Source organism: Diuraphis noxia, unplaced genomic scaffold, assembly GCF_037042655.1.
Source record: "Diuraphis noxia isolate RWA-SAM2 unplaced genomic scaffold, SU_Dnox_SAM2 contig0003, whole genome shotgun sequence".
In the NCBI taxonomy this organism is placed as follows: Eukaryota; Metazoa; Arthropoda; class Insecta; order Hemiptera; family Aphididae; genus Diuraphis; species Diuraphis noxia.
In genome coordinates this window covers 73007676-73034788 of record NW_028301713.1, presented here as the reverse complement: position 1 = coordinate 73034788, position 27113 = coordinate 73007676, and the positions used below count along the sequence as shown (strand labels likewise).

At 28.5% G+C, this 27113-nt stretch overlaps 1 protein-coding gene across 1 annotated transcript in view; it reads left to right on the top strand.

The window, feature by feature from the left end:
- The window catches only part of Cad89D (cadherin 89D), a 53104-nt gene that overhangs the window by 17543 nt on the left and 8448 nt on the right, over window positions 1-27113 (top strand). Inside the window, exons 3-8 of the mRNA XM_015509244.2 lie at window positions 25163-25293; window positions 25379-25528; window positions 25709-25817; window positions 25906-26243; window positions 26323-26529; window positions 26702-27066. Of these exons, the coding sequence (XP_015364730.2) occupies window positions 25163-25293; window positions 25379-25528; window positions 25709-25817; window positions 25906-26243; window positions 26323-26529; window positions 26702-27066 (1300 nt within the window). The remainder of the gene's footprint in view (window positions 1-25162; window positions 25294-25378; window positions 25529-25708; window positions 25818-25905; window positions 26244-26322; window positions 26530-26701; window positions 27067-27113) is intronic.

The following is a 27113-nucleotide window of genomic DNA, read 5'->3' as shown; positions in this document are numbered from 1 at the left end:
TTTAAATAACTACAACATGTTAAGAAAATCACCCTGTTAATATATATACATATAATATGAATTATTGTTAAAATGAATACTAATTATAGGATGTGTATATAAAATATATGATAACAATTACTATATATATATATATAATTCATGTAATAATTATATATTTCCCATTGCTATAATATCTTGTTTTAGATTTCATATATCATCTAGGTATCTAATATTGTGTGTTTCAACTTTTAGCATATAAATATTGATGAAATAGTTACATATTTTTAATTAATCGAAGAAGCTCACTATTTTAGTCAGAGATATGAGGTTATAGGAAAGAAAAACCATTTTTGAGTTATTTTTTTCAAAAGCTAGTTAAAATGTCGCTACTTATCTTAAACAAAATCGGTGATGACGTCAACGCACTGACATCGTAACATATTAACATTAAATCTATTCAAACTGTAAATAATAATATATTATAATGTATCACATAATAATAGAACGATTGCATGCGTAACACGCCCAGGAAAAATGCACATATACGTAATAATATTATTAGTTTTTATAGTTTATACGAACCTGGGCCAGGTTCACTGCAATGCATGATTTTCCGGTTATAAGCAGCTAGATATCGTTATGAATTATAACTACGTCGCGATATTATCATCCCATTCTTCGCTTTTAATTTATATAAATTATAGGTACAAGAAATGCCGTGAACGATTATTACGGTGGCATTAAATTTAATTTCAAAGCTTGATTTGAACAAGATAGGTACCCATCGTTTATTCATCATATAGTAGCATAATAAGTTGAAACGAAGCAATGATTTGGAGTTGTTAGTGAGAACATGATAAACTGTTGTGTAGTTTCACCTAAACTTATTACTTGATATAATGTTATAACTTAATATTTGCTTTTATTAGACCGTTATCGTCGATCAGCAATGAGAATTTTATAATTTCAAACAATAAACAAATAATGGAATTTCGTCATTGAAATATCTTACGTGTACAATTTATTATAACTGTGTTTTTTTTTCTATTAAAATTAGACTATAGTGAATTTTCGTAATTTATCTTAAAGAACCGAACTACTATTTTGTAATTAAACCTAATATTAAACATTTCACAAAATAATTCTATCCATAAAACTATAACTATATTTACGTATTTAATTAATTAAAAATTTACTTATAATTAGTATAATAATTAATATAATAAGAACAATACCTATAAATTAGTGGGTTTAAAATTTTTAAAAATTAAATAGTTCTTCGTATATCGTAATTAAAAACTACATTTTCATATACATTGTATTTTTAAGTTATGATTTTGGATTAAGTGAAAGGTATGCAAATACCGGATACTGTGAATTTAGGAACAAAATATCCACAAGCGTGTGCAACCAACCACTGAAAATTTGATATAAGATAATATTAATAATAATGATAGAATTGATAGCATTTAATAGATAAATAAAATTACACTTATTAGACAATTTTAGTAATTTTGTTTCAAGGCCATTTCGAGTAGTTGATGCATTTAAAACAGCTAAAGCATTAAAGCAGTCTCCACTCATCGACGTGTTTATAATATTATACAGACGTGGATATCTGAATCATTAAAGTATAATTATATCATATAAAAATAATGACTGCATTGTAGATATTTGGAAAAATCCTCCTTCGAACAAAGCTGCAGTGCAGTGGTGTGAATTCTGCTAATCTGCACAATACCAGACAATAGGACGAGGCGCTTTTTTGTCGTAATATACTACAATAGTCACCCATCTATATAATATAGAAAACAAAGACGTGGTGAAGAATGCGGTTTTATTTCTAATTTAAAAACATATCCCATGGCTTAACATTATGTATGATATTAAAATTTTATTCTACTCTTTCGTGAATTTCCGTGATATGTGACCGGAGTAACGTAAATCCATTTTGACAGATTGTTTTTTGATTTTAAATAAAGTCGACATCGATCGACAATATTGTCAGTTTTCTTCCTACAATTGGATGATCCTTCACGGAATAAGTACATCCACCGTAGCAGGAATTTAATTTTCGTTTTATAAAGTTTCATTGGAAAGTGTGTCATTTTTGTATACAGAAAACAGTATAAATTACATTTTCATACGCATTCTCTTGTGCATGTTATAATTTGTTTTACATGGTTTTTGTAAGACGTTTTTCATTAAAAAATCTATATTATATGTATACCTATACATAAAAAAAATTAACGTTCTCTGGAAATTCAATATATTTTTTTCGTCGTTCAATTATGACGGAGAGCAAATCACTACGGGTGGTGGCACTATAAATACGCGTATTTTATTTCTATATAGTTGAAACCTGACGGAAATCGTATCGCTTATACCCGTGGAGATTAAATCACTTTAAAGATTTTAAACGGACTATATTCGTTGTAGACGTTAATTATTTTGTGAGTCAACATATTGTAATGAAATGTGCGTATAATAAACGCGTTTCGAAATAATGAAATTTCATTTTCAATTAAAATAATTCCGACGACATTTTATTTCAACGCTGAATTATTATTATATCTATAGAGTAGCCGATTTTACGTTAACTATTTTTATATTTCAGAATTCAAAGATGGTACCTATAATATTATCTTAAATCGTAGTACATAATATTTTATTGTTATGTCGATTTCGGTCGATCAACATAGAGGTCGGATTTATTTTTTGGATTTTTGTCAAACAATAAGTGAATGCCTGCATGCGTCTCGGCGCCGTGTTAAAATATGTGTTATTGTTTAGACGTGTTGAAACAGTTTTTTTTATTATAATATTATATAGAATAATAATAAATCTCATTAGCTATGCAACACATTTGGAAACGCACGAAAATTAAATCTACCATCATTATAATAATATGAACACAGGGTCACTCGAATTTAACGTTACAAAATATTGGAAATTTCGTAAAAAAAACACTGACTAATTTATTGCTCTTGTATTGTTGTACAGAATTTGAGCGACCCCAACGTATTAGTACATTATATACTATAATGGGTGTGTACATAATTTTAATAATATGTTAAAGTAATTTACCTGAAAATCAGGAGTAATAATATTTACACATGTTCCTTTAACCGTTATGAAAATGCATCAATATTACAAACAATATGCTTCATAGAGTTGATATAAACACACGAGCGTAAATTGTGAGTACAAGAGAGGCAAGAAATCCAAAAATATGAATACCTTACGCAATAATTTTGGCTGCGTCCGAATTGCATATCAACAAAAACAAAATATCCGAATTGCATGTGATTTCTTAAAGGGGTCTGTCCTAATCGCATGCCACCTCATAGAGGGGTTTATCCGAATTGCGTGCCGTGTATCAGCAATAGTTTATTTATTATACACTTATTATATTAGGTATAACTTAAACTTTTTTTCGAACTTTTCTAATTTAAAAAAAAAACACATGTATAGAAACCCTCTATGATATGGTTTTTACAACTGGTTAGTTTCTAGATTGAAATATTTTAAACTTTAGTTTTATTTTGAACTGTATTTACTTATAGTATATTAGGCATACGTATCATTCACTAAATTGTCTGTAGCTCAAAATGTATAAGAATTATTATATTGATCTGAAATAATCTAAAATAATCGATATAAGAATGGTACACCGTAAAGAATAGTAATAATAACATAATTTGGATCAAATGGAGATACAATCACTTTTTCCGAGTTTTATAATATTAGTACGTTTTAGAACGTTATTAATTTGTTCAAAATAACTTATTAGTTAACCATAGTGTGATCATGGAACCACGAGTTGAAAATATGTTTGATGAAAAAAACAAAATACTTTTTGTAATTGACGATTTTAAATTTTATTTTCAAAGTTTTTGTGTAGTGATATTAAAAGGTGGGCTTGTTGTAAACGTTCATGTGAAGGCTACATAAAATTAAATAGTGAACATGACGTTATATAAAAAGTTATATTCCACGAGATCATAATCACAGCAAAGACCATTATTATTTTAATTACCAAATTTTACATTTTGAATGAGTGGAGTTAAGTACCAAGATTTTGTCGAAAACTTCTCCAAACTTAGAATGTTTATAAGTTATTATAACTAATTAACTACTCATTCAAAAATTTATAATTGTACGAACTTATAAAAAAGAAAATACTTAAAAGAAAATTTTAATGATGATAACATTTTTTTTTTTTTAAAGAAATGTCTGTCTTGTAATTTTTTATTATCTAAAAAATACTTCTACGGAATATAAACTTAAATATATGTTTTAAGAAAAACGACTAGTTTTTCTTAAAACACATTGCCTTAAAAACAATCACGTTGTATTGTTGTAAATATTGTTAATTAAAATGATTTTATTAATAAAATATTTTTATAGCATTATTCAGTTTTGCAGTCCATGGGAAATAGCTTTAAAAGACAAATCCAGTGATTTAAGGAGGATTGTAAGGGTTTACACTTCTTAATCAGTCTTGCTCTCAGAAATCAATTTAGGGAGGTCCCTAAAATATTTGGTGCTGATTACACAAATGTATATTGAATAGCAACTTATACCATGATAGAAGATAATATACAATTTAATGACAAATACATTTAAAACATTAAAAATATTATTCCTGTTATTACATTACTGTGCAGAACATGACGTATTTGTTGCTATAGAGTTGTACCTGAATGTGATCATTAAATTTCTACAATAGTAATAATAATAATAAAGTAAAATAATATATTTAGACCACTTTCGACGTTTGAACTCATATATAATATAAAATCGTCAAACCGACAGTAAATATTGCATATACGTTTGAGAAAACGTGGATGACAGGTAGGTACCACTCTTACTATTATCGCTGTATGAAAAATCAATCAGGCGCAGGGCCATACAATACATAATGAAACGGGCAGGATAATGTACATACCTATATATATACATGTTGAGTATGTAATGGTCATTTGCGACGAAAACGTTCCGGTTTCGATGCCAGACAAAAGTGTTTAAACGTCCTACTCGGATCGCGGTGCTTCTTGTAACCGTCGAAAATCGTCTGTGCACGAACGTTTAATTGTCCGATGTTTGTACATCGAGCCGGAGCCTGAAGACGGTGTTGTCCTATCCGACCCAGATAACGCAGGTATATTATACTACTTGGTATAATTTCTAGGTTACAGGTACGCGGGAGACGGTATGCTTATCAACCCGTAACCAGGTGACCGGGTGGTTACTTTACGTTGCGGATATGTATATAATTAACTATAGTGTGTACATTATGGTAATCGATTCCACCGTGGCTAATGGTAGATCTGGATGGGAAATCGGTCAGACCGTACTGCAATAAACCATGTGCAGAGTACTAATATATTATATGGATCGTAAAGTGAGGTGTGTAAAGGAAATTCGAAACAATGACATTGAATTATAAATGCAGATTTTCAGCTATTGAAAATTGGACCTGAACTGCGGTTTTTATTTTATTATTACGATTTGATGTGTCTGTTGTAAACCAACGATCGAATGTGTGGACAAAATAATAAATCACTGCTGATACCTACCATAATAATAATATTATAATGACACCGTAAAATAATAACAATATAATAATAGTATAGGTAATACGTATGTTTTGTATTCGTCCCTGAATTATAATTTATTATTTTGATCGATGGAATTAGAATTTTCGTTCACCTAGTATTACGGCAAGAGTAAACTGTTATTTTGTAACTATACGAAAAGTTTTTAGCGCACCGAAACATGTTTGTTTTACGCATTGGATTTTGTATAACTCATAATAGATACCCTACTAAACAACAATAAGTGTTAAATACCCCAGTTGCAAGTGTTTCTCCAATTATATTATTATTTATGTACGAGTCTCTATGACAAATATAATTATCAGTTTTATTGTAAGTTTCACGAGGTCCAGCACGTCCCGATGGCAAACAAAATAACAATAATAGATATAGGTACTACAGTACACATGATGTACTGATTATCATTTTTTAATGAAAAATATATTCAATTTTTCAGTGTATAATTTCATACTTCGTATACAATGTAATAATATTATGTACGTTTGTGTTTGCTTTCCAAATACTTTACTTTCGATTTTCAGTGGACAATCATACAGTAGGTAAGCGTCTTATTTCCCTATGGAATATACTGCAGAAGACCTGTTTTTTATATTTGTCGTTAGAAGCACAAAGCAAACCAATTAAATGCCATGTAATATGAAAACAGTAATAATAATCTAATGGGTGTATATCGTATTGTAGTTGTATTATTATTTTCAAGTTAATAACTTAGTTTCTGATGGTATACCAATAAAAATAAATATATACGTACAATGTATAATATATGTATGTGTATTATACATATATAATGTCTATCTACAGTAGAAAAAATAGTAATTATTATTAGATGTTTCATTTAGATGTCGATGAATTTCCGTACGTGATGAGTATTACTTTAGTAGACTGTTATAGTTATTTAATGTGTTCGAAAGGCGGCGGTTTTTTTTTGCCGAACTGTAAAACATATTTTATATACGCATCCAACTGTTTGTAATAATGTACAGCTATGATACAAGTATACGCGTAGCTGCAGTAGATAAACTAACGACACAAACCATATTAAAAATACATAACATTATATAGTAACAACAGTATATAATATGGAAATGGAAATTTAAACGAGACTTAATGACTACGTTTTTCTCCCGGTGAATTCAGAATGAATAATGCAAATACTAATGCTTTCTTCTAGTTTCTGTTCACGATTGCCATTATTGTTCAGTATCTTATTTATGTATGTTGTTTTATATTGTATACTCTAGAACACGAAACAGCAATGATAGAGTTAATTAATTTTTTTTTGAAAGTGTCATTTTTTATTTATTTTTTTCAAACTTTTTAGATGCTTTCTGTCAAAACACATTAAACGTATGATAATCCAAGGAATTCAACTCGACCATCATTCCGTATTTAAGAAAAAAAAATTTATTTATTCAAGTTAAAAGATTACCTGTTGTACAATTGACAGTAAAAAATGATGGTTTTCATCCTGTTTTGCCACATAATACCTTTTAAATGGAATGGAATTCATATCTTTAAGTTCTTTAGGTCTACTGCATATATACTATATACAATACAATGAGTGATAAAAATAATAATGTTTTCGAAAATATTTCTTTTATGTAATTTGAAGTCGTTACAAATCAACATAATATTTAGGGGAAAAATATAATTATAGATTTTTTATAGCTATAATTTGTTTGTTTGAACAGTTTTTTGTTGTTTTGAATGACAACATTAATTTTTTATTTTATTTTTCGAAACAGAATATTATTTCAAAATCAACATTTTTAGAAATAGTTTATTAGTTTTATTTAAAGTTCAGATGAGTTTATAATAATTATTTTGACTATGTAAATAAATATATTTATAAAATCCTCTTATATTCTTATGTTAAATGGATCAAAATTCAACAGTAATTACATTAACATGGTTACATTTTAGAAAGATATGTTTCACAGTTTTTTCATTAAAATTGACTAAGCGAAAACAAATTCTTTACGTCCTTTAATCGGCATAATGATAAACGCATATCGTGTGGTCATTAGTGACACCGCACTAGAACTTACTGTATATAGGTACATTGTGTATTGTATAAGTTTAGAATTAACTAATAGCTGAACTGCTTTAATGGAAACCATCTGTAGTTTATGTTTCATTTTTGAATACAAATCTTTTTTAGGTGTAACCGGTTTAATCATTCTAGAAGACAATTCAAAATTTACTAATTTTACAGTGTAGTTTCTGATTTCAATTTAACATGGGAAAAATCAAATAACTTTGTAAAGCTGCATGTGTTCTTTCATCTTATAGATATTGATGTAATTATTTAAGTTTTTTTTAAATATCCGTTCGCAAAAATAATTGATTTATTATTAAGAATTAAAAAAAAAAAAATACGAAACAAAATCCATGTAATTCCTCGTAATTTATTTAGATAATCTATGAAACATATTTTTGTCGGTGAGCTTGTATAAATTACCTTGTTATGTTAAGAAATTTTATGATTTATAATTATCTATCACAACTTTTGCTTATATATATTATTTTTTTAAATGGGTGACTTCACTAATTTTTCACCGAAGCTAAAACCAGATTAATCTGTCAAATAATCTGATGAATTATGTTCGTTTAAAATATGCTTAGTAATTTATTAGACGTAATTGACTTAATCTTCATACTATCATTCTATCGCGTATACCTTTATTATATAATATTTATATTATAATAGGTATATTAATTAAAATAAAGTTTAAATTAAATTGGATTCTTAAAAATTGTTCCCCCGAGAAGTATTAAAGCGTTTATGATTTTCAGTGGTTTTTGTATTTGAATTTTTAAAACTACTCCACAAGCACGAATACAAAATTTGGATAATATTTACAGTATAATGATAGGTATAGCTGCAACCAAAACATTCCTCAAAATCTATAAAGTTTGGGCGCGACATTTTATTTTTAATTAATTTAGATTAGATTTTACTTTAGTTATAAGCTAGTATTAGATTTTATTAAAAGGGTTAACAGTATATGTAAATATAATATTGATAAAATGATAACATAACAATATTATGGTCATATCTCAGCATGAAATTTTTCAATCGGAATACAAGCGATGAACTCGTCGTGCACGCGCACTGAGAGTGTCCTTTGAGAGGTTATTGAGAATACCACATATGTTTTGTAATTTTGATTGTCAAAGAAACACGTACTTAGCTACTGGTGTTACAAATTCAGACAATAATTAAAGTGAATGACAAGTCAACAAAGCGCGGAGGCGTCATAACAATAATGATTACGTATAATTATCACATTTGTTCTTGTCATCACTCGTCACCTGTGATCAAGTCACGTATTTTTATGTACATAATATTATAATGAACATTATAATTTATGGTGTTATAATTAGGTATATTACAGGGTTGAGGGTTATAAAAGAATACCTGAAAAATGAAATAAATGTTGTAGGTACTTATCAAGATTTTTTAATATATTTGTTTTTGTATAATTTACAGATGCTTATTATACTGCAACATATAATATTGCATTATTTATTTTTATTTTTTAATAAGTACTGAAAATACAATTTTTTCAAATCAGATATGCAAAGTGTAACAGATAGAACTGACTTTCGGTATAAATGTTTTTCAAATTAATATATTTTTTAATTTTTTAATTTAGTAACCTTAGCGCTACATGTATAATATTTTTTTAACGTTTATTTTTTAGTAGGTACTGAAAATAAAGAAAAAATTTAATTTAATGAGAAAATTTTTTGGAATGAATAAATTATGAACAATAATAGTAAAAATATGTTCTAAAACTTTTGACACTTCTTTCGTAAAATCGTAAAATCGTAATATCATTATATTGCTTATCTATAATAACTAAGTTTATAATGAATGCGAGAACATAAACTTCGAGATCTAATAATAGATAAAAATAAATATATAATTTTACTGTATAGGACATTGTGCAGTAAAGTTTTATTGGTGATGAGGAAAAATAGAAAACTTAACAAAGGCTAGGTACTACAGTTGATCTTTGTACACACACAACCCTCGTACGGGATCAAATTCGTTACACTGTGAAACATTTCAAAGTAAACATTGTATTACAATGGTATCGGAATTAAGCGTATCGAAAGTTGTGAATTAGAAATTCCAATCACACTGCGTCGAAATGTTATTTATATACTACAAGTATATACACACATATATATACTAACGTTTCCGTCATTAATTCGATGATACAGTGTTATAATAATAATTATTATCTATGCAAAGTAAACGTTGATTACGTAAAATTTTTAAATAATGAAAAAAAAAATTAGTTATCTTACAGAATATAATTTATGCTCAATTCTCACGTGAAGATTTAGATCAACATTTCGGTTTCAAACAATATAATTATTATGATTTCTTTTAAGTTTTATTACGCGTTGCAATGTATTTAACATTATTTCCCTTGAAAATAATATAATTAATAATGAATTAATGTACTTTTTCTTTTACAACCGTTTTTTCCACGTCAACGGATACGACTGCGCAATGGGCCTAGTAGGTACAGCAATGTCGGAAGGAATCGTATACCAACCTTTTAAAATATTTGTTAGAAATGTTTTAGTTAAGGGTAAGCTAAGCCCTCATTTGCATAGTCCCTTGTTTTATAAGCAGTAGGTTTATATAAACACAGTTGGTTTATGCTTAGAATTTCACGTTTAGTTTCGTTAGATTCATTTACATAATGTCAAATTTAAACTATCATCAGTGTTATATCGTTAATTTTTGGTTTCCCAATTTTATATCAACAAATGTTGTTCAATTTGAAAATTATTATGACTCCTTTTAAAATTTAAATTTCACAAGACTTAATTAATGTTGTCACCTTTTGGTTTACATTTAGTCGATAATATATTATTATTATATGACCTATTTCATTCTAATGGGTATTTAATAATAGAAATTTTAATGTTTATTACGTCTGAACGTAAGTTTTCCATGTAATACGCTTGTAATAATAGTCATGAGGCTAGAAAAGAAAACTTTTAAAAAAATTCACCCACCACAAAAAAAAAATTATTTAAAAATATCGATTTAGCAAGAATTGACACATTTTTCGAATCGATAAAAATGAAAAAAAAAACGAATGTAATCGAGATGCTGCATGAAGTTAGTCTCCCGAATGATTTTAAGCTTATAACATCTAATTCTTAACGATGTAATACATTAAAAAAATTCGAAAGCTTATTTGAAAAATACTAGCACATATTTTGAATCGATCGGATAATATTGTGGGGGAGGGATAAACTCTTGAATGAGTCTAAACGCTTGAGATGTTTGAACCGTTACCAAAGCCTGCAATAAAAAAGGCCTAAGAAAACATCATAAAAATGTGATATTTTTTTTTCACTATTTCGCAAAAAATGAGTCTATAGAAGCTTTTATATTATTATTACTATTTTTATACTATAACATTGCAAACGTCGGTAAATTCCTAGCCGGGTCGTAACGCACTCGTACGTTGGATAAAATGTCGATTCGATGGTAAAATGCATATTTTAAAAAGCGACAGCGACTGCAATTAATGCATCACGCTCCGCGACGAGTTTGACGTAATAACCGGTCCGCCGCGACCGTAAATCTCATTTTTGTACCATAGTACACAAATACAAAATATATAATACTCTGTATGTATATCACTGGCGCATTATACTTACGCGACAGCGACCGCAATTTCATTGTCGGCACAGCGATTTATAGCATAACAGTGTTTAGCCGCACACGCACAGCCTATTGTAGTGTTGTATCGACGGTAACAATAACACTGCAGTAAAAGTGCCAAATGTGACGTACTCCAGTAATATACGGTCTCGGGACACGCAAATTTTCCGATCGATCGCTTGCGCCTATACACACACAAAACAAATAAATGTGTGCCTGCCACCTAACACGGGAAATACGGTTCACGTAGTCCGCTGTAGAGACTCGCCCGGTTACCATACCGATAGGTATAAGCGTAAGACACACGACAATAGCGCCACATAGACACACTTTTACTCTCGTTCGAACACTACAGCCGGCGTATATATTATATGTATTTATTATACAACAATGGGTGATTTTCTCGTAGCCTGTGTGACTCCATCGTCGATACAACTGAAGAACTCGGAAGTAGTCGCGTTGAAAAATACGTGCGCAATATTAACGCGATATCGGCGGAGAAAAAATGTCCAAAATTGCAGCGCAAACATTATTTTGAAAACTTTTGATAAAAAAATTCCCGAACAAAAAAAAAAAAAATGAACAACTAGGTAACAAAAACTGCAGTCAGTGTAATAACATGGTGTTATAACATATATATATATATATATATATATACTATATGCATTATAATGGTACATATCGACATATCGACATGACGACATATATCGAATCTGATGACGACTTTTGGAGTTTGTTTTATAACACAGTTTTCTAATTGCAGCATACCACTCAATCTTTATGAAAACTAAATAAGAACCTTATAAACAATAGAAATTATAATAATTAGCAATATAATATAATAGCATAATATTTTAAATACGAATTTTGTACAAAACATAATATTATTTTCCAAGCCTCAAAGGTATATCAGTTCTGCGATGGATATTTTTATTCTCGGAATGACGATCTATTATTGATAATAATTGTAATACGTATAACCCAACTATGTTGACTTTTTTGAAAGCATCGTCACAAACGTAAAGGCGTTACGTCAAATGAAAAGAAAAAATCCACTCCACTGTAAATATCTATATGCTTGTAACTGATAAAAAATGTTTCTACCATAAGTGACTGATAAATCGGATAGGTCTGGTGAAAGCAACAACGTCCAGGACGATATGCGATCGGATTTGTTGTATATTTATGGACACAAGGTACCTATATATATACCAATTATATAATTTGGAGTGTACGCGAGCGAATCAGATTTTTCTCATCGTTCTTATATAACCGCTAAGTGCGATTTATTTACATGGCTTAACACTAATTTCCCAAGTGAATTTTCTTATTTTTGAAAAAATCATGTTCCCAGTTTGAATTACCACGTATATTTACAATACTGTCTATACATTTTTATAAAAAACTCAGGTTTTTCAGTTAAATAAGTTTCTGCTTCTAATTAAAAATATGGTTGATCATTAAACAAATATTTATGTAATTTTTATTATCATTTTAAATGTGTAACGTGTTAAAAATTTCAAAATATGTATTGAATAAAATTGTTTTAAATGCACTAATATATATACTTGGAAAATAAGTGTATAACAATATGATCGATTCTTAGATGAAATCGTTTTATAATGGTGAGAGGTGGTGGATGGGAGGCTCTGAAATCAGCCACATTAAAATGTGATACAATTGCGATATGAACAGTTCAATTTAATTCTCAATTATTAACCATTTCTTGGAGTTATTTTGAGTACAACGTAGTTTCAGACTTCAGTATTCGAAACTAATTTAAAATCTTACCACGCTATTATAATATCTTAAAATAGCCCCTTACATTTGTATTTTTCTTATAATTTTTTTGGAGCCATTCTAATTATGATTAATAATATATAGTAGTAATAAAATAATTACTTGTCGAGTCTCAAGTAAAAATGACATTTCAAATATATTGAACATTAAAAACATTTGGAGTTAAGACAATAAACGAATTTTAAATGTGTACGAATGCGTGTGAACGAGGCGGAAATTTTGTTACGTAATATTATAATATGGAAAACATTGCGAACAACTTGAAATGAAAAAAAAAAAAACAGTATGGCGATACGCGCCGTCGCCTATAGTTCATCTACGTTCTACTTAATCTATATAGTTATATTTTTATAATAATTGTTATTTATGCATGCGAGTAATAAGGGATGTGACTAGAGGCGTATTAATGGGGTGATCGCTCCGGGTGGCATTTTAGCGAAAGGTGCATTTTTTTTTTTTTTTGTAACTTTATGGTTGAGATTTGCATATTTTATAGTAATTTTAATTTACCTTTTTTGGTATGGCAATATGGAACTATTACAAAAGTGTTGATAACTTAAAAATGAAAAATTACATTATCCAAACAATTCAAGTTTTTCTTTTTTCTTCGTATCATCGCTAAAGCGCGTTGGTATATAATATAGTACAAAATAAATCGCAAAAATCTCTTAATCAAAACTACCATATAAATGGCTGTGTTTAAAAAGGTTCCGTTAAAACCAGAAATTAAACATTAATCTCAATTGACTCTCAAATATTTTTCGTTAAACTACTAAGCAATCTGATCATTTAGACATATCAAACGAGTCAAATGTAACAAGTGTTGCAGATACCTACTTCGCTTTAGCATGTAAGACTATGATGGAAACAACTTAACCATGTTAATAAAAAGGGGACTCGTTTGCTTCTTCTGGTCCATTTTCTTCCAAAATAATATACTGTATTCTTCCACTGTTGATCTTTCTCCAAAAAAAAAAAAAAAAAGAAAAGAAAAAAATGAATATTCATTTTTTTCTTTTTACAGTTAGGTATTCATTCATTTTGGAATTTTATTATCGTTGATATAAGTTCCTCATTTAGGTATTTAATTCAATGTTTATTCGTAATAACTATTATATTATATTTTGTAATAAACATAAGCATTATTTTTATTCATAATCCCTTATTAAATAAAATGGTCAGTGGCGGAAAACGGTATCTCATTTTTGGAGGAGAATGAATATGGTCATTATTATTTAAAAAAACGCTTTTCTAAAATAATCATGATAATAATAATCAAAAAGCCAAGACAGTAAACATGATATAATAATATATAATAATTATGTCTTAATGTGTGGATCGCGGAATAATCCGTATACATATTACAGTGTATGATTTTGTTGTTGTTGATTTCACTTGCATAATCCTCCCGGGACTCAATCTCAACCAATCTACTGCTTCAGCGTCATCACAATGAGTATAAATTATAATAAATTAATAACAATAATAATATATCATAATATAATACCTACTGTAATATCGTATCACTATACATTATTATTCTCGTGTCCACTGACATGTGGGGGTCGCCGACAATGGAAACGATTGTTTTCGTGGCTAAAATAACACACGGTATTATAAATTGATAACAAAAACATAATAGTATATTATCAATGTACAGGTACACAACATACATAATAAATGAATTGATCAGCTCGAGCGTGTGTGTGGCGCCAGGGAAATTCACACGACCGTGTGCGTTACGCGATATTATTGATTTACAAAACAAAATGTCGACGACGACGCCTCCACCACCGTCTACTCCGTTATCGCCACAGCCACTCTCATAGAAGAGTTGAGGAATTTTTTTTCGCCGATTGTGTCTCGTAAGCCTTCCTGCGCCATCGTACGTACAACGGGCGAGTTCTATTGACAATGGTTTACCTATACATATTAATACATAGCAGATATCGTATTCGTATTTTATTTGTGTTATTACATTCAATAATTCAATATTTCGATAAAAAGAAATGTATGCATATATATTTAATAACTAGTTATGTATTAAAAGTTATTTGAATAATTATAGGTGGTTATTGGATTTTTCATATTTTTTTAGTTTGGACTTTCAGATAGAAAAATAAATCGTTAATCCATTTGGTATAACAGTTGTATTAAATTATAATATAAATTGTATATTAAATAGTTCGTTTATAGGTTGCATTTTGTAAACTGTATTCACTGTGATAAATAATTTTTCTTAAATTGTAGATTTCAAAGAACATTTTTTAAAACTTTACCCTAGTAAATAAGATTTATTAAACATTATAGTATATAAAAAATTGATATTATTATAAAAAAAAAAAATTGTTATTTTTAATTATACGAATTTATAATGTTATATTATTTGATCGTTGTATGCCCATATTTTTGATATATTTGCATGCGTTGTTTTAAGAAAAGTTTTTAAAAGAGTTCTTGGTAATTATAAATACCTCCTTACTCTAAAAATTTCATAATATAATATTTTTGTCAGGTTTTGTATTATAATACACTTCGAGATCGATTTTATTAATCGAAAACCGAAAAATGCGTCATTGAATAATCTAGAATCATGAATGTATAATATGGTAATGTAATATTAATGTGCGTCATTAAAGGTTATGGACGCTCGAGCGTCGAAAAACTTCACAGGTTTGTCTATAGTTTAAATTCGCAATAAACATAATAATATGTCTGGTGATGTCTACATATTTTAAACCTTTGAACATCGATATTTTCAAGTTTTTAAATATTATTATTTTTTAGTACTATTATTAAACTAAAAGTAAATATGTTGTGAAATATAACTGCAGATTAATCGAGAAATACATTATTATAAGGATGACAAAAATGAGGACAATTTATAACATATTAAAATTGTACCTGACTTGGAATTTCAAACGGTAAAATGTTATTTTTGAAATAATAAGTGCTTAAAATATTTTTGATTTTATTTTGACATTCTTTTTAATGATTGTTGTCCAAATAAAATAGTTAGAATTAACTAAAATATTACTATATTATAATAATAATATAAAGTTTTTTTGTTAATTTGTATACTATTAACTTACGTGTACCAAAGTTGATCTAGGTCAGAATGGGCGTAAATGTATTTAGTATAGTATCAAAAACACTTTGTGCAATTGAATTAAACGGGATTTTGACGTGGGTGGAAGACAAACTATCCCATAGGCCATAAGACTTAAATAATACTCTTATAAAGTGTACATAGGTACAGAATATAAATATATATAAAATGGCACTTGATTTTGAAGGCGTTACTTTTAATATGGTTATATACTTATATATAGGTCACAATAACTCGCGTAGAAACGTGATTTATCGAAATGTGCTGGTGGCCGTAAATAAAAATATAAATTTAAAGTTAAATGACCTATCTTTGAATCTTTGATTATAGGTATTATGTACCTTATGATGTAATAAAATTAAACGTAAGAAGCAATAAATATCATGATGGTAAAATGTGTAGACATGAGTTATTTTTTTTTAAGATTTAAATTAGGTAGTCGATGATTATCCAATAAGTGTCTAACATTAATCTCATGAGCTCATATCGCACACATACATAACTAGTTATTAAATATATATGCATATATTTTTTTTTATCGAAATATCGAATCTAATAATTCAATTTTTCAGGTTATAATTATTATATTTACTAAATCTAGAGAGAAATTAGATAATCGTTTTACTTTAACTGTTGTAGAACTAATTAGATATTCTCAATTTTCAATTTTCTTTTTATATCAAGATATACTGGAGTAGAAAAATATACTTAAGTAGCATGGTACTATAAAATGTTAGCAATTTATTTTAATTTTGTTATTTTTGCTTTTTAGTGTGTATTTGGGTTTTTATAAGCAAAATATGTTACTAAAATCAACCTTTCAAAATATATAGGTTAAAAAAAAGTTGTATCCAGCCTAAAAACCATATATATATTCAAACAAGCACACACAAATAATACTAAAAACATTCATTGCTCCACTAAGAATTTAAAACGTAAATAGGTAAGAATTATAAAATGTTTCGTTATGAATTTATTGCACTTGGACATTTATAATAAATAAAAAAAGCAGGTAATTGGGTATCGCTCTGCTGTACATTAGTGGGTGGGGTGGACCTCTGACTAGGGTAGATTAAATTTGAATGCAATGATAGGTATCATTGTATACGAAAAACGATTCTGAACGGAAACGGTTTATCTGTCTAGGATATATTATGGATTATTAAACATTTTCAAATCTTAGATTTAAAAAGAATTTTTTTTATAAATTTCTAGCTTAAAATAATTTGCGAATTTTCGTGATTTTTACGTATGTTGTCAAAATTAAAATTAGAATGCTTGTAAAAAAAAATTGTGGCTATATATTTCTTTTATTTTTCAACTGCTATTGTAAAAATATATTATGAGCCTTGTATTTAATTCTCAAATTTTAGAATTAAAAAGAAAAACTTTTATGAATTTCTATCTAAAATAATTTTAACATTGCCGTAATTTTTACGTATTTAGTCAAAATTTGAACTTTAAATGCTTATAAAAAAAAATTGTGCCTATATATTCTTATAATTTTGATAATCACTATAAGAATAACTTATGAGGAACTTTGTATTAAATTTCCAAGTATTTTGATTTGGCCAAAAAAAATTTATCAACACTTCAAAAAAAAATTTTCAGAAAAATTAAAATTTTCAGTTGTCTATAAATATCTCAAAAAAAGTCAAAATATTTTGAAAATTAAATTATGTAAAGAAAATGCCAATCTAAATAACTGTTAAATTTTCAAGTATCTACGACTTATACTTTTTGAATAATAACAAATGTTTAAAATCGTTTGAGGATAAATCGTTATCGTTACGCTGTTTCGTAAAAATTTAAAATTCAAACGCACTTAAAATTTTTCCTATAATGATGCTTCGAGTTTTCATTATAACTACTTGAAGGAAAACTAATGGAAAACTTAGTGTTGTATTTTTAATCCTTAGTTATAAACACAAAATTTTTTATGATTTTTCAACTTCAAAATTACTTGCAAATTTTCGCGTTTTCGACAGATTTCGTAAAAATTTGAACTATGAACACTTATAAAAAAAATTGTGCCTATGTATTCTTATAATTTTTTAATCACAATAAGGATAACTTATGAGAAACTTTGTATTAAATTTTCAAATATTTTGATAGGGCCAAAACAATTTTATCGACACTTCAAAAAAAGATTTTCAGAAAAATTGAAAATTTCAGTTGTCTATAATAAACCTCAAAAGTATTTACAGTGATTAGTTTTTGAATTACAACCATATAAAAAAATCGATTTGGTCGAAAACTGGTTTTGCGTAAAAATTCCCGTTTTTCTGTCAATTTTTTTTTTGTTTTTCTCGATTTTTTTGAAAACTGTTGGGAAATGTTAATTTTACTTTTGACCTTTATAATGCACCAAGGATATTCACTTTTACATCGGAAACCACCCCCATAAAAATGTTCTAGGTAATTAATATTTGTGTTGCGTAAAATTTAATCACACGTGTAGTCTGAGTACATTATATAAAAACACGGTCTGAGCAATGAGTTTAAGTTTAATCCAATTTGAGATTTTATACATAAAAGAGGTACATAATGAAAGTAATATAAAAGTTACCTACAGCGTGTAGCCTTTTTACTCATCAACGTGAACTAATAGAAAATAAAATTGTTTATTACTTTATTAGTTTATTAAGTGAATTTTGTTATTTTGCCTTTGACGTAGAAACTAAAATTAAATGGTTTTACAGTATAGATGTCAGATGACATAGGAACGAAAAGAGACTCTATATATTACATTGAGAATTTACATGAGTGTTGATAAACAACTCAGATGTCAAATTTCTATATTGTATTATCTTTGAGTGATCAGTTACATTCTTGCCACAATATTAAATTCTGAAATAATATTTAACATAATATAGAATAATTCCTACATTTTGACGTAAAATAACATTTTATGATCAATTAGAATCTTAGCCTTTAAAAATAAATACAAATAAACATTTGGGTTTCAACAGATATTAGATAATGATATTTCATGTCTACTTTCAAAACTCAAAATCACTAATGAAGAACAACAATTTTTACAGACATATTTTTTTAAATTTCTATCATCTAAATAGGTACTATTATAATGACGTATATAATTAATTAGGTACATTTAATACCAAACGTATTATTTATAACTACACTGCAGTGGTTGAATTTTAAGATCTAATGCACGTTTACTTAAGATTCGTAACTGTTAGAATAAAAATATTGTCCAAAATTTTTAATTTTTAATTTATTAAAAAAAGATTTATTACTTAGCCTAAAGACGTAATATAAGTTAAACTGAAAGGCAAGTCAAAATATAATATTTTATTATACCACTTTCAGCTAAACTGCGAGCCTGTACCTAAAAAGTATTGCTATGTATATTATTAGACACAATGACGAAAAACGCATATAATCTTTTACTAATATACTTGTCAGTTGTCAATGATGAGTGACTCTGCCTAGGAGGAAGGATATTAATGGATTTAATGTTTAAATCCCCGTGGATGTTCTGTAAATAATGATCGTAGGTACCTACATTTTATATTATACCGATTACCGATATATACGTGTAGGTATCGGCATAATAAGTTGGTTGTGGGCTTATTCCTTCATAGAAGGTTTTAGCCTTCTGTACGTTTTTAATTTTTCTGTTTAAAATTTAAACAATTGTATGAAAAAAAATTCTCATCTTGAACAATATTGCAATTAAAATATACATTGATTTTATATAGGTACGGAAACGGACGTGAATCATTATAGGTGATTAGAATATATAACAAATCGCCATTAAATAAATTTAAAATAAGAAATATTTGTAGCTATTCACACTTGATCACGGTATAGTGTGTGCATAAAAATATTATTATTGTACAACATATTATATTAAGTAATATTATTCTTTAATCTTTAATAAAACAATTTTCCGGACCGAGTAGGTATAATATGAATCAAAATATTATTAAAACTGTATTATTATTATAAACATAACACTATTAATATTTAATAATAATATAAACTTTGTATGATAACGAAATGTACGAACGTAGTACAGTGGAATATTCCATAATTTTATTATACCCACTATAAATATATTATGATATAATAAATACATAACTTTATGTTTATTTATAACATTACTTGTACTACACCGCGTGTCGGCGGACCACGGCGTCGCGACGCGTTGTAACGGAATTGTGAATTCACAATAATTATTGTGTCATCATATTATTATTGTACAAATTATTGTACGCGTGGTATTAAAAATCAAGTATAGAACTTTTTGTTCCTAATAAAATAGTTTTAGAATTAGATAGAACCTTTTTGTTCTGACATAAAATAAATTAAATAAAGTTTTATATATTATGTTTCTCAATAATATTATTTTGAAGTTGGATAGAAATTTTTTGATTCTTAACGTAGGTACCTATTGAACTCCTTACAAGCTAGAAAAAAGCGTGGTACAATTCATAGCCTATACCTATAACGAAAAAAGTGAATTTCATAAAAAGTTCATATAGAACCTTTTGGATCCAAGCCCGCGAATTATAGTATAAATTAGGAAAATATCGTTCAGGACTGCATACCTGAAAAATACGTTAAATGTACTCGTATTTATGAAAAATACGGTTCTACGTTATTATTTTACTGATTTATATTTTTCTTAATTAATTCTGTTAAGAGAAATAGCATTCCGAGAATAATTAATTAATCCTTGAAAATACCATTCCTTTATTATATCATTCTTTTGAAATACGTTTCCCTCGAATAATTATTTTCCTGATAAGCACGGTTCCGTTTGAATAATTCCCTCATTTATAAGTGGAGAGGGAGGGTGCTATATAAATTGGGAAAATATGAAAAAAAAAATGAATGAATGATTTATCAGGATCTTCCCCATGTACATGCGTCCAATGTCGCTTTGTATATTATGTCCTGGTTTCTACTTCGGGCCATCACATGCCGAATCGATAGTCCAGTGATGATTGACCTCGAAGTGTATTCTACGGTTTTGGGTCGTGAAAATAGTTTGATAAGCTTCGGGGACGACGTGACACGCCGAACACGTCGAACGGGTACTCGAAAAGGGTAAGTCGGATCTAAACCGGCGGTCGCAATGTGGATTCGTTGTCGGTCTACGACGAGCTGACATGACCACGGTCTCATGAGATAGCGACAACTCATTCAACAAACTTGCAAAGTTCACGACCGCTGGAGGTCGGCCGACAACGTGAACAGCTGTCTCGCCGATTAACGGGTACTCTTCGTAACCATTTACCACTACATTAGCGGCACGCTGCAAGTCGTTCAACACTTGCTGACCGTTGGCAGTCATCGAATCGAAGTCGGCACTCGTGACCAGTATCCTAACGTCAGCCGATTCGTCGTCACCGACCGCGGAGAAGAAACGCATGACGCCCTTCAGATCATCCATAAACGACGATATGGTCGACGTGACGGACACTGCCCGCTGAGCGATCCACGGCCCAGGAAGATCTGACACGACGACACGAGCAGCACCCAAGTGGAACTCGACCATGCGCATCGCCGTTAACACGATCGTCTTGCCGTCGAAGATGGACATCCAATCGTACGTCTTCGGTATTACGAATCGTGTGCTGAACTCCATGGAGAACAGATTTGTGATAATATTTACTATCTTCTGGTAGCTAATACAACACAGTATATATTTGTTGATAGCCCAGAACAGTAGTGATGTGTAATCTGAGTAGCTTTTTTGGAATGAAATTATTTTGTTGATGTTGATGTTTCCACAGAGATATATCAGCAGATGTTTTACACTTTTATTTATTATTATAAAACGAATAATATTTAAAATAAAATAAAATCAGTTTATGGAGATTATTAATATTATCCTACTTACTTCATCTTTTCCTCCTCCACACAATACAGAACCATAACCAGCATTAATAATAATTGGCAAGCTATAAAAGTAATCATTTTTGTGACTGTGTCAATAAGGAATTATAATATTATATACTTCAATTTTACTGATGTTAAAATATAAACATTAATAGACTGGTGTAGATAGATTTATTTTAACTACAGAGGAGTCGGGTAATTTATATAGCAGGGGTGGCCAATTTGCGGTCATAATCGTTTGCGGTTTGCTTCTTATCAAAAATTAAAATTAAAAATAAAAACCAATGTTTATTTACTAACAATAAAATTTTAAAAATTATAAAATGTATTTTTAAACATTTTGGATCTTTTGTATTTATCCATGGGGCTCGTGGACGTATTCATATTGGCCACCCCTGATAAATGTATAGTAATATTATATTATGTCTAAAATGAAGGATCTAATATTTATTTACATATTAAATTTTATTTACGCATACACTATTAATTATTACGCCATAACGTGTCATTCTAGTTATTATAAATTCGTCATAAAATGTGTCTGAGTGTTACCAAACGATTATTTACACTTTATAATTTTATGCATTATAAAAACGTGAGGCGATTTACTAATTATATTATAAAATAGATTATAATTTTCTCGTTTAAAAACTGAACACAATAATGTATTATATTTACGTCATTTTTGTAACAACACATAATTTTTAACTATACGTTTGAACATTAAGGCAGTAGATAGTATAGGTACATAAAATGAGAGTCGATTGCATATGGAAGATTATTGCTGGCAAATATACCAGCATTATACATTTGACTATTATGTACTATTGAATAAAAAATAAAATAATAAAAATTGAAAATATGGTATTTTGGCCGATGTCACGTCTACAGACTGTCCCGATTTCAAAAACCATCATGTTCATACTACGCTTCAAACTCACCTGATAGACCGCGTATTTTTAACAAACTTTTACAAAATCGACTTTTTGCAAACTCACTGCTTGATAATGAACTTTTATGTTTCATGTCGTTTGTGTAGGCAAACCACTTGTCACACGCACATAACATTTAAAAGACTTTTCACCTATGTTTGATGCTAAGTTCCCACCATAGCTTATAACAACGTTTTTAGTCTTATATAAGTCTCAGAGAATAATAATACTTATTTAAACATTATTTTAGTGTTTACCATTCACTTTGATTAATATTATATTTGCATTTATTATGTATGCATTGTTTTGATATGTATACAAACGAAGTTTTTTTTTTTATTGATCATAGTTAACTTGGTATCTAGACCATTAGTTTCATATATATTTATTCACATATTTAAATGCATATTTATTATTTACTTCAACAACTTTTCATACAAACTTATATTGTAATCGATTATTAAAAATATATGAAATAAATAAGCTTAATTTAAAAAAACACGTTTAATTGTATTTCGTAGTGGCTGGGTTTTGATCACTTGTGAAATATAATTATTTAATAAAGAGTATTCATTACTAAATATCGACACTTATGGTACCTTACTGTATGACAATAACATATATTATGTCTATGTATAATAACTATATAAATAATGAGAAGTGATAATATCAATAAACACACTCAAATGAAAATTATGAATATATATTACAATTAATATTACTACTGACACCGAAATAATACAAAAGAAACGATTGGTTTTTAATCATAATTGAATTATTACACTTTTTATCATGAACCTTCTGATCAGCACTATTAATCGATTGTTATACTTTGTTATATATTATTACTACACATATGTGAATATGATGTATTTTTTATCTAGTTTGTTCTGCTGAATATTGTTTACGCTGTATGTTGGTAGGTATTATATAACAATAAATATAATACAATTCTGGATTGTTGTACTTCAATGGAATCGGACGATGTAATACATCTATTCAATGTCAGAAGAAAAAAATGGTCTATTTTATTTGAGCTGATCTATATAGTAATTGCTTTTTGCCTCCTATTACCGTGCCTAAATTTATTTAGACCGAAACCACACTCTATCGCGTCACATTGACTTTAAATAAGTTATTAACTACTCACACTACATATTTTCTCTCAGGCGTTGGCGTCAGAACTATGTATCCATTAACCATTTTAGGTATGTGTCACGTTTATTTCTTTCTTATATTAAAAAAAAATAATATTTTAATTTATAAAGTACCTATACATAATAAAATTCAATACCAAATATAATGTAAATATATAATACTGTTTCACTTAATCTGTAATCGTGTAACATACAATCATAACTAAAGTATCCATTAATAATATTGTATCTACAATCGCAGGCTAATATTCTAGCTGTTGAAGCCTTATTCTCAATAAATAAATAAAATAAAATAAACTATGTATTCACTTATTTATGAAATAAAACTTTAAATACTTCTCTGTGGTCATTATTATTTACATTTATATTTCATTATTTTATATTTACACCAGAATTATATTTATTCACATTATGTTTTATTATCGGATGATTTTATTTTTGAAGGATCAATATTCGTTTAGATTCGAACACTATTAATTTTTAGCAGATAAGATTTCAATCAGATATGAGTTTAGGGAGCAATTTTAATTGGTATAAATCTCATGCATTGGGTATATTTACTAAGTATTTTTAACTTAAAACATATACTTAAATAATACTGACTGTATGAAAATACATTTATTCAGTATTTTAGTCACTATATAATTTTTTTAAATTTTATATAATATAGCATATTATAACAAGATAACATTTTTAAATAAATACAAATTATTTATTGGTATAAATAAAATAGTAAAATTAAAAACTTAAGATATGTGTACGTAATATATTTATTTATTTTTTATTAAATATATTAAAATGTTTCAGCATATTACAAGGTTAGGTTAGGTTAACCTAATCTAACATATTACAAGTTTACAATTGTGCAATATATTTATAACCTACCCAATAATATTTACTATATTTATGTAATGTGCTTACAATTTTAAACATTTAAATGAAATTAATTGTTTAGACTAAACAAATTATTTAATATGTCATAATAGGTTGCCAATTTTATCCCATCGACAATCACTTCAGATTTATCAGGTTATCGGAAACCACACCAGTTGGTTCTGAGGTTATGCAGATCGAAGTGCATCCAAGGAGAAACCTCAGTTTGCAACCAATTGATAGTGTAAGCAATGCATATTATAGTTATATGGAAATATAAATAGCGTAAAAACTAAAATTATTGTTTGTGTGAAATATTTATTCTACAGCACGATGACGTTGCATATTTTAAATTCCGTACAATTAATAGGACAACGATTTCATTAAGATTAGCTCGATCACTAGATGACTTAGTCGACCGACCAAATCCCATTGAGTTACTGAAAGTCAAATTAGTGTGTGGGGTTGAAGATGTTTCGGTAATTATTATTTTCTCACTGATTATAATACCTGAAAACATAAGTTTTACGATTTATGAAAATATTTCTATATTCTTGTTATTATTTTTATTCAACATTCGGCATATCAGTTAAAGAAAATTGAACTATTGCTTATTAAACACAATATTAACAACCAATGGTTTGATAATTTGACTGCAGGTTAGCTCATCAGTTGTAATTACTACGTTTGTGGACGATGTGAATGACAATAGTCCCTTCTTCGTAAATGCTCCTTATGGTGCTGACATTTCTGAATCCACACCTATTGGTAATTATGTGTTTTTATATTATCCATAAAGTTATTATAGTAAGTAATGTTATTATAAGCAACAACTGAGTGTTAATACATTTTACAGGAACAACTGTTGTACGGGGAATAAAGGCATTAGACGCCGACAAGCCATCTACACCAAACTCAGAAGTACGATATTTAATCGCTGCTTCAAAGTCTCAAGCAAAGTTTTCGTTGGTAATGGACGCAAATGGTTCTGCGGCAGTGGTACTTAAGGAGACACTCAACTTTGATGGCGGAGATAAACAATTCTTGTTAGAAATATATGCAAAAGACGAGGGATCTCCGTCGAGGAACGCCAGTACTATAGTTGATGTACGAGTGAAACGTGATGAATCCAGAGTGCTGAAATTTACGAGTGAAGTGTATCACAGTCAATTCAAGGAGCATTTTCCAATAACGGTGAGTGATTTTTTAACATATTATAATATTTTTTTGTTGTTTTTAAAATTTATCTTAACATATTATGGTTAACATACAGGGCAGACGAATTCTACAAGAAATCCCATTCAACCCACCAATTCACGCATTTTACGATAACAATGCTCTCAATGCTTCGATCAGGTATTCTTTGACGTCACCGGACTTTGATGACGACGTATTTCATATAGATCAGTTGTCTGGCAGAGTGTTCCTGGATAAGGAAATCGATGCAGATTTGCTTCCATCAAATATATTTTTGCTCAAAGTAAATTTGTAAATTCGTTAATAGTTATTTTTATATTTTAATTAACTTTCTTTGTATAATAAGACGTATTCACGAAAATCAGTCAAAAAAATTATTAACTGATAGTTTTGTAAAATTATATTACTATTATTAATTCCATTAGTTACATCGTCTGATTTAAAAATATTTATAGATTCAAGCGACTGATATGAAAAATCCTTCTAAAAATGCAATGGCTGAAGTGGAAATCGAAGCGATCGATGTGAACGATAACCAGCCAAAGTTTGAAGTCGATTCTTACAACGTTAGCGTATACGAAAACATACCAAACGGCTATAACGTGTTGAGGGTTGTTGCAACAGATCTAGACCAAGGGGACAATGGTGAATTTGTCTATCATTTAGTGGACCCCAGTCAGGCGTTCACCATTGACGGCAAGACCGGTTGGATAACGGTGCGAAACCACACGAAGTTGGACCGAGAACAGAAGTCTAGCTTTTCTCTGCGAGTATACGCCCGGGAAAAAATACCGTTCGTAATGCAACAAAAAGAAACTGGGTAAGCAACGATAAAAACGAATAGCATACTAACCTACCATAGCGAAT